The sequence below is a fragment of the Tursiops truncatus genome, chromosome 20 (assembly GCF_011762595.2).
Source record: "Tursiops truncatus isolate mTurTru1 chromosome 20, mTurTru1.mat.Y, whole genome shotgun sequence".
In the NCBI taxonomy this organism is placed as follows: domain Eukaryota; kingdom Metazoa; phylum Chordata; class Mammalia; order Artiodactyla; family Delphinidae; genus Tursiops; species Tursiops truncatus.
This window is the reverse complement of record NC_047053.1, coordinates 42,381,145-42,394,234: the sequence shown is the minus strand read 5'-3', so window position 1 is coordinate 42,394,234 and position 13,090 is coordinate 42,381,145. Positions and strand designations below refer to the sequence as shown.

At 38.1% G+C, this 13,090-nt stretch overlaps 1 protein-coding gene across 9 annotated transcripts in view; it reads left to right on the top strand.

Annotated features, from left to right (window-relative positions):
- The window catches only part of KANSL1 (KAT8 regulatory NSL complex subunit 1), a 168,145-nt gene that overhangs the window by 94,285 nt on the left and 60,770 nt on the right, over positions 1-13,090 (top strand). For all 9 annotated transcript variants that reach the window (XM_019944325.3, XM_019944328.3, XM_019944329.3 and 6 more), the window contains one exon: positions 11,667-11,808. In XM_019944325.3, the coding sequence (XP_019799884.1) occupies positions 11,667-11,808 (142 nt within the window). The remainder of the gene's footprint in view (positions 1-11,666; positions 11,809-13,090) is intronic.

Genomic DNA, 13,090 nt, shown 5'->3' with positions numbered 1-13,090 from the left:
TCAGGATGGATTAATTTACTGTTTCTAACCATCCTTGTGTTGATAGGGGATCCTCCTTCACCCATTTCCCAGCCAGTTAATATTACAGCAGTTTTGTTATGAATATGATTAGAAATGTTCCATTTCACAATGTGAATACTTGTTTACCTTTAAGCACTTATGGCTAAATGCATCTTGGTCTTTATGATAGCAGTGTAGCTTCAGTAGTGAGAAGGAACCTAGTAGGAGGTAAACTCAGGGTAAAGGGGGACTGGAGTAGGTGGAGATAGGGTGTTTGGAAGCTAGTTGATTATTGTAAGGATTTTAGCTTTTACTCTGAGTATCACCTTTGAGTAGAGGGGTGACATGATCTGACCTAGTTTGAAAGAAAAGCTGACTGCTCTGGACAGCAGCAGCGGCATCTGTGCTGGGGGCTGTTGTGATCTCTGGTGCCAGAGGGTGGTGGCTTGGGTCGGGGTGGTGGTGAAGTTTGTGAGGAGTGATGTTTTATTCTGGATATATTTTGAAAGCAGAGCAGGTAGGATTTGCTCATGGGTTAGGTGTGTGGGTTGTGAAAGTGAGTTTTTTGATCTCAGCCAGTTGAAGGAAGGTATTGCTCTTTATTGAGATGGGGAAGATTAGGAAAAGTAGATGAGGGCAGGGGGAGATTAGGAGTTAGTTTATATTACTGTGATAAAGACAGTGAGAGCTAGAGCAACACTCTCTTTGATTTTGGCATTACATATTTAAAATAGTGGATACATGTCATTATACATTGGTCAAAACTGCAAAGAGTAAACCCTATTGTGTAAACTATGGACTTTAATTAATAATAATAATGTATCAATTGGTTCATCAGTTGTAACAAATGTATTACACTAACGCATAATCATAGAGGAAACTGTTGAGGGGGTGGATATACGGGTTCTCTACTTTTCACTCAGTTTTTCTGTAAACCTAAAACTATTCTAAGAAATAATGTCTGTTAATTTTTAAAAAGCAATCAACGCAGATAGATGCTATCGTGTTTTCTCTGATCTTCGTCTTTCGTTCATTGCTGAGGCCAGTCTTCTTTCTTCTTTTGCAGTAGCATGTCAAATTGCTTTTCCCTCCTAATTCAGATCTGTTTCTAACATAATTTCATACCAATTAGATGCCCAGAGTAGACCTGTTTTCCATTCTGTTTAGTTCCTCAGTTACTTCTGAGTTCTTTCCTTAAGCAAAGTAAATATTATTGCCATAATATTTGTCTTGGACATCACCAATATATTGCAGTGGTTTTTAATAGTAAATGATGAATACAAAAAATAGAACCATATGTGGCCATAGGCTTAAAAATATGATTTCACTGATCTTTTTGTTCTCTTATTCAGTTGGTTATCTGCTCTTTCCCTTTTGCTGTGCAGGGTCATTTACACATTCCTAGGACTTCTCTACTGGGCTTTAGAGTTTAGAGACCAGCCTCCATGATCCCTTCAGGGGATTACAGCTTGCAGGTTCTTGACTTTTCACCTTTATGCCTTTCTGTGTGGAGACTGAATTTAGGGTGAATTGGGTATCATTTTGTTTTGCATGCTGCCTCTTAAGGGCAGGGACTAATGTGTTTTTATTTTGTGTGTCACACAAAGTCACATACTTTTATTAATGTTATAATGGAGTGTCTGTGCTTCCTTTATATATATATATACACACACACACACACACACACACACACACATACACATATAAATTTATTTATTTATTTTTGGCTGTGTTGGGTCTTCGTTTCTGTGCGAGGGCTTTCTCTAGTTGCGGCGAGCGGGGGCCACTCTTCATCACGGTGCGTGGGCCTCTCACTGTCGCGGCCTCTCTTGTTGCGGAGCACAGGCTCCAGACGCGCAGGCTCAGTAGTTGTGGTGCACGGACTTAGTTGCTCTGCGGCATGTGGGATCTTCCCAGGCCAGGGCTCGAACCCGTGTCCCCTGCATCGGCAGGCGGACTCTCAACCACTGCGCCACCAGGGAAGCCCTGTGTTGGCCTTTTTTAAGTAGAGTTCTTAGCTGTATATGGAAACAGAAAAATGGATTCAAGAGGTAGGTAAAGACCTTAAATTGAATTCCCTGTTAACAAAGCTTTCCTTTAACACAAAGGCAATGAGGATAGAGGCACTATAGTGCAGTGATTAAAATTAAGGGCTCTGGAGCCAGATGTACATCTTGCTTTTTCTTCTCTGGGCAAATGACCTAACCCCTCAGTGCCTCAGATTCTCCATCTGCAGTATGGGGATAGTAGGTGCTGTCTCTCAGGGTTGTTATAATGATTAAATGATGAAATTCATGTAAAGTTGGTAGCAGTGCCCAGAACAAAGGAAGCATTCCACAAATGTTACCTACTATGTATAGTTTCTAGCTGAAGAAAGAATTCAAATTCAGTAGAAAATATTAGAGCTGGTAATAACGCATTTGTTGGTCATGAAATATTGGAGCTATAAGGTATCTTTTACAGCAGTCTTTATTTGCAACCCGTATTATGTTATGAAGTGTAGAAGAAGTATTTAAAACTTTGAGAATAAATAAAACCCATGAGGAAGAATGTAGAATTTAAAAAATAGGACCAAGAATTTAATCTAGGATTATTCCTAAATTTAGTGTAGGGGCAATGGTTTTCTACCTCTGATAATTAGGGGTAGTCAGTGCTGTGACATCTGCGGTGACTATTGGTTTTTGATCCATCAACTTTTCTTAGGACCCTCTACCCCATCCCCTTAAATGGCATCCTCAGGATTATTCAGGTATCCTGCAATTGTGTAATTCATGGGACCCCTCTCTGGCTTCACTGAGGAAGTTTCATCAGTCTAAGTTTCTCAGAGTGTGATCTTTGGACCAGCAGCATTACCTAGCATCACCTTGGAACTTGTTAGAAATGTAAATTCTGGGGCCCCCACCTCAGACCTACTGAATCTGAAACTCTGGAGATGGGGCCCTACAATACGGGTTTAGACAGCCCTGCGGGCTTAACATTTGACTTCTAGTGTAGGGTTTCCAACTCAGGTAACTTCAGGAGTTCAGACATATAATATAAATGAATGACACCTACCAGGTGGGGATAATTTTGAACTGTGGATCAAGTGCCACAGCTGAAGGGATCAGCTGCTGTTTAGCTAATAGTCATTAAGAGACTTGCAGACCCAGCATTGGCAGACCCTGTCTTTGTATATAATTTTAAACTGCTGGCAAAGAATTGAAAAAATACTGTATCCTTATGTATGGAGGCCAAAGAAAATTCAACTATAAGCAAATAAAACCAACTTCAGGAATGTGACCTTCGTTTGTGATCTCTTATATAGGAGTTTTGTTGTGAGTAAAACTTGATTCATGTCACAGGTTATTATCTTAGGTTAAATTTCTGATGTGGAAAATTTTTTTGGTCATAGGATAAGGACAGTTTTAAGGTTTTTGATAAATGTTATATTGTTTTCCAGAATGAAACTGCTGTTTCATCAGCAGTTTCCCTGAAACCTAGCAGGCATTAGATACAGTTCTTTTTATGTGACTTTTAAAATTTGTTCGGCAGAAAAGGCATCCTTTAAAATTTTTATTGCTTTGATTTACTAATGTAGTTTAACCCTTGTTTTGTATTTACTGGCCATGTGTATTTTTATATAAATAAATCTTTCGTAGTCACTTGCTTATATGTCCTTTTGAATTGATTCATAAGTATACATTGTTTTCCCTAGCTTTCTGTTTGCCTTTTTTTTTTTTTTTTTTTTTTTTTTTGCGGTACGCGGCCCTCTCACTGTTGTGGCCTCTCCCGTTGCGGGGCACAGGCTTCGGACGCGCAGGCTCAGTGGCCATGGCGCACGGGCCCAGCCGCTCCGCGGCATGTGGGATCCTCCTGGACCGGGGCACGAACCTGCGTCCCCTGCATCAGCAGGCGGACTCCCAACCACTGCGCTACCAGGGAAGCCCTCTGTTTGCCTTTTAATTAGTATGTTTTTTGAATTATAGAAGTTTTAAATTTGGGTAGTCAAATCCATCAGTCTTGTCAAATTCTCTCAAAAAATCCGTCTGGGATTTTCATTGGAATTAGATCAAACCTATAAACTAATAACCCTCAGTAAAGATTTGTGCCTGCCTTTCCAGCTGTACACATACTATTGTGAACCACTGTGGATAGGATACTCCCTTCCTCATCTCCACTACCACCGATATTCATTCATTTAACATACATTTATTGAATACTTACTGCACGTGAGCCTACAGTAAGCCCCCTATATACAAAGGAGTTCCGTTCTGAGAGCGCATTCATAAGTCCAATTTGTTTGTAAGTCCAACAAAGTTAGCATAGGTACCCAACTAACACAATCGGCTATGTTGTACTGTACTGTAATAGGTTTATAATAGTTTTCACACAAATATATTTTAAAAAACACAAAAAAAACCATTTTAAATCTTACAGTACAGTACCTTGAAAAGTACAGTAGTACAGTACAACAGCTGGCATACAGGGGCTGGCATCAAGTGAACAGGCAAGAAGAGTTGCTGACTGGAGGAGGGAGAGGAGGTGGGAGGTGGTAGAGCTGAAGGATCGTCAGCAACAGGAGACGGAGGGCAAGCTGCAATTTCACTCACGCCTGACGTTGATGGCACAGGGTCTGGTTCCTTGCTGGATTCAATTCTATCTACCTTCTTGAAGAAAAGATCCAGTGATATCTGGGTAGTAGCTCTTCTTTTCGCATCATAGCTGACACGTGACAATGTACGCCAGACACATGAACTAACTAACGTGATGGGACATGCGAATGCAACTTGAAGATTCGTGTGTTGGGGACTTACTGTGTTGGGTTTGTGGGGCTACATTAGTAAATAAAACAAGAATTTCTTGTGATACATGAGTGAATAAAACAAAGAATTCCTGCCCCTCTTGTAACTGACACTGCTGGAGGAACTGAGGCAATAAATGAATAAATATATATCAAGTGGTAAGTGCTGTGGAAACAAAGGAGAGTCCGGGGAGGGTGGTGGCAGCAGCTTCGCTATTTTGTGTTGGTCAGAGTAGGCTTCTTTGATAAGGTGACCCCAGGGAAATACAGAAACATTGCTCAAGGATATCTGGGAGAAGAACGTGTTTCAAGACAAGTTCATTTAAGTCAGAGAATGGAGGATGAGAAATAGCGAGGAGCCTTGTAGGAACTTTGGCTTTTACTCTGGGTTAGATGGGAACTTTCTGAGCAGAGGACTATAAGGTAAGTCCGAGGCAGGAGGACCACTCAGGAGGCTGATGCCATTTCCAGCTGAGAGATGATGGTTGCTTGGTTGAAGAGGTCTGAGATTAGATGTATTTTGAAGGTAGATCCAAAAGAGTTTCTCGTGGATTAAATATGGTTGTGAGAGAAAGAGAGGAGTTGAGGGTAACAAGCTTTCCAGCTTGAGATACTGGAAGAATATTTTGTTATGTTTTGTTTGCTTTTTACAGAGGAGGAGAGGACTCTCAAAAACAGATTTTTGTAAGGATGTGAGGATTTTAGTTTTGGGACACTTATTTGTATCTGGCCAATTTTGTAGCCTTTACTTTACAGTGAACTCTACTTCTGATAGTTTCCCTGTTTTTTTCTCTGAAGGATTTTGTTTTCTTTCTTTTTTCTTTTTTTCTTTGCGGTACACGGGCCTCTCACTGCTGTGGCCTCTCCCGCTGTGGAGCACAGGCTCCGGACGCGCAGGCTCAGCACCCATGGCCCGTGGGCCCAGCCGCTCCGCGGCATGTGGGACCTTCCCGGACTGGGGCACGAACCCGTGTCCCCTGCATCGGCAGGTGGACTCTCAAACACTGTGCCACCAGGGAAGCCCTCTCTGAGGGATTTTTAAAAATTAATTTTTATTAGAGTATAGTTGACTTATAAGGTGTTTCTGTTGTACAGCAAAGTGAATCAGTTATACATATATCCGTTCTTTTTTAGATCCTATTCCCATATAGGTCATTACAGAATATTGAATCTATGCGAGATTTTAAGGTAGACAGTTACATTGCCTGGGAGGAAAGGTTCTTGATATATGCAGGTAAACAGCTTGATGGAATGATTTCTCTCAGTGTCCACCTTGTTGCCTCTACATTCCTACTTTGAGCTTTATAAGTGTTACTGAGTCCAGCCTCTGGCCAACTTCCTGATACTTGATGGTGTTCAAATGTGCTGGCTGAGGAGGAATCTTCTGTATGATTATGTCACACTGCCTTTTTGAGTAATGTTGCTTCTTGGATAACCTGATGCAGTATTTAGTCCTTTTCCTTGCTCAACAGTCAGTGAAAACCATTTTCCATCATTTTATGGAAATGATGCTTCAGCTTCTTCTCATTGCCAACTAAATATCCTTGGATATCAAATACAATTTTCTGTCTGCTTTCATCTAGCTTTCATTTCATTATTTGAAATTTGTAACACAGGAAAGAAATGAGCTCCTTTTTTTTTTTTTAAGTTTGTGGAAGGGATTGGCAATAGATGCCTTCGCTGCCTTTGGTTATTAGAAATTCTGTATATGATATAGTGATTAGAAATAGAAATCTATCTTTTCCTCATGTGTTCCTATTTTTTTTGCCTTAATGATTCTTCTAAATTTTGGTTATTGGAAATTCCTCTAGCTATTCAGAGATTAACCTGTATTCTTAGTTTCTAGCTATGTGAAACTTTAAGATTCTAATTTTAATGAGTATTTAAAGGGAAGTTGGTGGAGCGCAAATTGGATTTCAATAACTGTCTAATATCTGAAACTGGAAAAAGGATTTTTCATAACCCAGTGGTAACGTGCGTACTCTTGTCGTCCCCCCCCCCCCAATCCTGTCATACAGCATGTCACTGCTTTTGAGCTAGGTAGTTAATACTTGTATACATATTTTTTTTATGTGACTCTTCGTAATGTTAAGATTTTCTGTTCCTATCCCAGAGAGACCCTCACTCTTAACCCTGGATACTGTGAGTCTAGCAGCTGTGTGCTCTGGATGTCTGATGGTGATCTCAGTTTTACTTAGTCTGCATTATTGGTTTTTTATAAGTCATCTAAAGATCCTAGAGATTTCAGAATGTAGGTGTTTCAGACATTTTGCACATTTGGACGTAGCACATAACTATCGGATCGTTTTTGGTTGAACGTTGTACTGTGTAACTTGCTGCCGACAGTCATTTTACTTTTATCTTGTTAATGGATCTTTATTTGCATAAAAGGAAAGAATTGGAGATAGGACTGAAATCAGAATCAAAGATGGAATTGCCACCATTCAGGCCTTTGCAGCATCCTGTTGTTACTTTAATGAGATTTAAAAACATTTCTAGATCAGGGAAAAGTATAATCCACCAGCACTGTTCTACTGGACTTGAAGATTTCCCATCCTGGACTAGAACTAGGTGACTTAAAGGCAGCACTAGGTCAAGTGTTTGACATGGTTCAGTGCCTAGCTTTAGTGTTACTTTTAGGTAAATCAGCTTTTGCTGCAGTATATCTTCGAGAAAAAGGAAGTACAGTATCTACCCCTGCTGTCTGTGGCAGCATTGAAGATAGGATTTATCAAATACAATCTCTTTTATTGAACTCATTGACAGTATGTTGGCAGTCAGAGCTGTAGCAAATCTTTGTCTTTTCTCTATGTTACTAGAAATTACATTCCTTGTCGTTTTTCTTTTAGTAAGGTTAGTGGTAACCACCTCTAAGTTAAGTGATTCTTAAGGTGTAGTAGAAAAGTTTTATCATTGACACCTTTGAAGATTCAATGGATAATATCTAATTTGTAATAAAAATGGAAGGAGCTTGGTCCTCACATTTAAGAGAAGTTAAATCTCCTTACATCAAAGTCCCTGTGTTGATCTGTTTGTCCTCTTCTAATGAAACATTACCATTCAAGAGGATTTTAAAGAATTAAAAACAAAAATTAATCCCATTTTTGTTTTCTACGTTGGCCAACATGTAACCTGAACTCTAAATTTTCTAGTACTTTCCACTGTTTAGCTTTAAAGTGTTTATAAATGTGAGAGCTTTTTTAGAGGAAATGATTTTTTGGTTCACGTAAATAATTATTCTTAGATCCCATGGAATATCTTAAGTTCTAGGTATGTGGTAATATTCTACTAACCCTGTAAAAAAAAAAGAACTATTAAAGCTCTAAGTTCACATAGCTAAAAAAGAGTCTATTTATACAACATACACTATTTTATACAAATAAATACTGGTACATAGCTGGCAACATTACAGTTTACTATTCATGTGATATTACAAAAGCAAATATTAGTACTGTATCTTTCTGCATTTAGGTAACCAAAAAGCAATTCATTGTGTAAAAGTTTAATGGATTTTTATACAGCACATGCAGACAAAGAAAATTTACCAGTAAAACATTTACTAAAAGCAAGGAACAAAATACAAGTTAAAATGAATTCCCATTCAGGTAGTAAGTAGCCCAGTACATGTAGACATATATTCTGGTGCAAACTGGCATAAAGTACATGGCAGAACAACACCTTAGAAAGCATCCTAGTGTCCTGCACAGACAGCACAGAGCAATTATTTTACTAATTATTAGCACAGAGTAAGCAATAGGAAAGAGTTGAACGAACCCTGTGGATTGTTGGAATCCACATCTTTTTCTTCATTATTGATAATGACTGCAGTAGAAACCAGTTCATCATTATATTTGCGTAAGTATTACTCTGCAGCCTTAGTCACATGTTCTATTTAAAGCATGACCCTGCTTTTAAATCAGTGTCTCTTGTTTTGAGCTGTAAATTATCAGAGTAATACATTTACATTTTGAATATTAGGGGCGAAATATACCTCTACCTCTGGTAAACTGAGTTTCTGTGGCATGTTGTTTTTGTTGAGGAAACAAAAACATAAACTCTTACACTTGAAGCTGTTATTCTTGCACTGTGTTTTGTGTTCTGCTCTGCCACTGGGGTGTGGTAACATCTTCACAGCTCACCTCAGGCTTGCTAACTGTACACCTCCCACCTTTGTTAACAGTTCAGCTTTCTGTCCACGTTGCTGGTATTTTGAACACAAGATACTTTTGGGACACTTGGGGTGGGGTTTTCCATTTTTCATTAACTACCTCATTGTGACAACTTCCTGCTGAAAATTACATCTGGTTAGAAACTGTCATATGACAAATGTATTTGTAGAATGAAACCTGTTCATAATTGGGGGTTGCAGTCCTCCCTTAATGCTGCCTATCTTTAATTAGTTTATTTGTCTTTAATTAGTTTATTAGCCAATCTCCAAAAAAATATTACCATGACGTTCGGCTTTGTATTGGTATTTAGAATAATACTTGTATATCAGCCTGTTAGTTTTGACCTTAAGAAAATTGAAAAGGGCTGTTCATTAATGTCAAAAGAAAAAATGTGTTTATCCACCAAAGTTCTTGTGAACTGAAATGTTTTAAGGAATTTTCTTTTCCTTTTATATTTTCAAGTTTTCCCACAGTTAAAGTGTTGTGGTTTCTTTCTTATTTTTTCCTTGACCTCAGACAAGAAAGAAAAAGAGAAAAAATTCTTTCGGTTAAGATGTGTCGAAATTCAGAAATAACAAATTGTGGCGCACGGGCTTAGTTCCTCCGCTGCATGTGGGATCTTCCTGGACCAGGGCTCGAACCCATGTCCCCTGCATTGGCAGGTGGATTCTTAACCACTGTGCCACCAGGGAAGTCCCAATAATTCTTATTATTGTTTTTTGGGTTTTTTAAAAAGTTTTTATGTAGTTTTTCCATTCCACATTGTTGAGATTTAGTCGTGTTGAGACATACAGTAATAATTAAATTGATAAACAATACTCCATTAAATTCCTTTACTACTTGTTTATATCTATAGTAGTACTTACTTTGTTTAGCTTATTATTAGTTTTTATGTTTTTCCATTCAACATTGTCTTCTGAGATATTGTCATGTTGATACAGATAGTTTGGTTAATATGTTTCTATTGCTATAGAAAAATCCAGTAAATTATAGTGTATCTATTTCCCTACTTTAGCAAATTAAATTGTAACTAATTTTTAGTTATTACCAACTATTGCAGTGAACCTGTTTCTTCATGCAGATGTGCAGGTTATATTCTCAGAAATAGAATTTCATGATGGCTAGGTATACACATTTTCCACCTAGCCAAGTATTTCCAGATTACTCTTGAAAAGTGGTGGTGCCAGTTTTTATTATTGTTGGAAATGTATGAATTACTGTTTCCCACATCTCACTAACACTTGGTTTTTCCAATCTGGGTTTGAAATGACTTCTTAGTATTTGACCTACTAATATTTTAACCAAAAATCTAACAAGACCTGGCATATTTTTATGTATTTAGTGGCCATTTGGATCTCTCTTATGTGAATTTTTAATTTATTCATCTTTTGTTAGATTATATTCTTCTTAAACCTCTTTGGTGGAGTTCTGTTATATATTCTGATGTGTTATTTTTAGTTTTATGTGTTACAGATATCTTTACCAACTAGTAGCTTGCCTTTAACTTTATTAAATCTTTTGCAGTATGTTGAAAATTAGCTAAATTTTTTGTGTCTTATTTAAGAAATCCTTCCCTGCCCTGAAGTTCCAAAGATAATCTTATTTAAGTTTGACTTTTCAGATTTAGGAATTCCAAAAATAGTGAATTATATCATAAAGAAAGGAAGTAATTTTACTTTTTTCATGTAAAGAACTGGCATCTCAATGCCATTTATTGAATAATTCAGTCTTTCCTCACTGCTCTGAATGCCCATCTCTTTTATATATCCAGTTCTAAGTTTGGGAGTTCTGTATTCTGTCCCACTGGTCTTTTTGTCTTTCTAGACTGCCTTAATCACCATAGCTTTACCCTAAGTCTGTAGTGTGAGTTTTCAGCATACTTTCTTTAGAATTTCTCTAGTGGTGTTCCTCCCCTCCACTGTTGTGGATTTTTGGATGTTTGTAAGTTTCCAGTAACAACCCTGTGGTGGGGGGAATTCCCTGGCAGCCCAGTGGTTAGGACTTCACGCTCTCACGGCAGAGGGCCCGGGTTCAGTCCCTGGTTGGGGAACTAAGATCCCATAAGCCGTGCAGCTCAGTCAAACAAACAAAAAACCCTATGGGAGATTTGATTGGAGCTTATTTGAATTTGTAGGTAGATGTGAAAATTGCCATCTTAAAATCTATCTCACCATTTATGTAGGTCTTTTGGTTTTATTATTTTCTCTGCAAAGATCTTTTGTGTATAATGTTAGCATTTGTTAGTGTTGTAAATAGTTTAAAAAAATGAGTCTTTTCTACTTGTTGGCACTTGGAAACACTGTTAATTTTGGTATGTTGATCTTTACTCGGCAACTTTGCTGAATTCTTGGTTAGCTTTATAATTTGTGGTGTCTTGGATTTTCTATGTAGATAACGTAATCTTTATCCTTTATATGTCTTAAAGTAGAAAATATTTCTATCTCCTGAGAAATTAAGGCAATTCAGAAAAACTGCCACAGACAGGATCAGGATACTTAGAAGGCAGTTTCAGCTAGTTAGTTTGGGAAGTATCTATGTGAAGAGTTTTATCCATGTATGTCCTGTGACATACATACATAAACATACATATAGTCTTAAGTTTTTCTTGACACTAGAGTTTTCTGTATAAGGGCATTTAGACGTTAAAACCATCCCACTCCCATTTAGTATAAATGTTGCTGCTACTCTTGGATTTCACTCAGTTTATTTCCTTTTAGGAGGCGCAGGTCAGAATGGAGATGGGCTGCAGACCGAGCAGCTATTGTCAGCCGCTGGAACTGGCTTCAGGCTCATGTTTCTGACTTGGAATATCGAATTCGGCAGCAAACAGATATTTACAAACAGATACGTGCTAATAAGGTAAGGGATAAGTGTCTGGTCTTTTTCAGCTCAGCTAAAAACTATCATTATCCCCTTTTCCCCATCCCTCAGTAACTCTTAACTATGTCAGAGAGAATGGTTTAATATGATCTGATATAGCGGTTTAATTTGTTTAAGAGCCTGGTGTTACTTAGCATAATGCAGACAACACTGTTAGAATATAATGTTAGATTAGCTCATGGGTTTAGAACAAAACAGTTTGAATATCTGGGCTAACAGGGAACATTTTAAAAAAGGCACTATTTAATGTAAGCCATTGACCATACCTGCATATTTGTTATATTTATGGAAAAGTGGTGATGACTGTGTTTTCATCTTATTTTTTTACTTAGATGCGTTTCTGTTTTACTGCTAAGCCTCCCTTGCTTTCTTGAGGAAAAATAAAGTTTTTCCTGAAAGATCATTCAGGCAAGATTAGACACTGGTGATTTCATTTTCCTTTGTTCTCCTTGCAGTGGACTGACTCTTAACGATACAGCTTTTATCTTTAACAGTGATACTTGTATAGTTCTTCTTCTGAAAAATGTCCTCTGCTTATTTGGAGTTTGACTGGGGGAAAAATGTACATGGAAAAGAAATCCATTCAGTAAATAGTTGAGTGACGGCTGTGTACCAGCACTGTTCTCCTTAGTGGGGTCACAGTAAATAAAAATCCTCCTTTCTTGGTACTTATGTTCTTGCAAGGTACTTATTGTGTTAGCTTGATGCAGTGACTTCCCTGACTGAACATGTGGGTCTAGATGAAGCATCTACTGCCCCTAAAAATAAGTGTCACAACGTTTTTGTCCTGCCTTAGTGCTGGTCAAAGCCTTAAGAAAATTGCTATGTACCGTGAACTGCATATATTAAATTAATTAGTAGACCAAGAGTTAAAGGATGACTAATTGACAAGATGAACAAAAGGGTAAGAGTTTGAAGTAAAAGTCCTGCAGCCTCCCTTGTATATTATGTAAGCTTTTATTCCAAACATTTCACTGGAGCATTCTTTGAGCTTCTTCCCCAAATGGGCTTATATGTAATTCTCCAGAAGTTCAGTAGAACATATTATAATTGAGGGCAAAGTCCAGAGGACTTACCTTAAAAAAATAATAATAATAATTTGTTCCTTTAGGATAGGGAACACATTAAATCCTAACTTTAAAAATTAGCTAGCACAGGGCTTCCCTGGTGGCGCAGTGGTTGAGAGTCCACCTACCGATGCAGGGGACACGGGTTCGTGCCCTGGTCCAGGAAGATCCCACATGCCGCAGAGCGGCTAGGC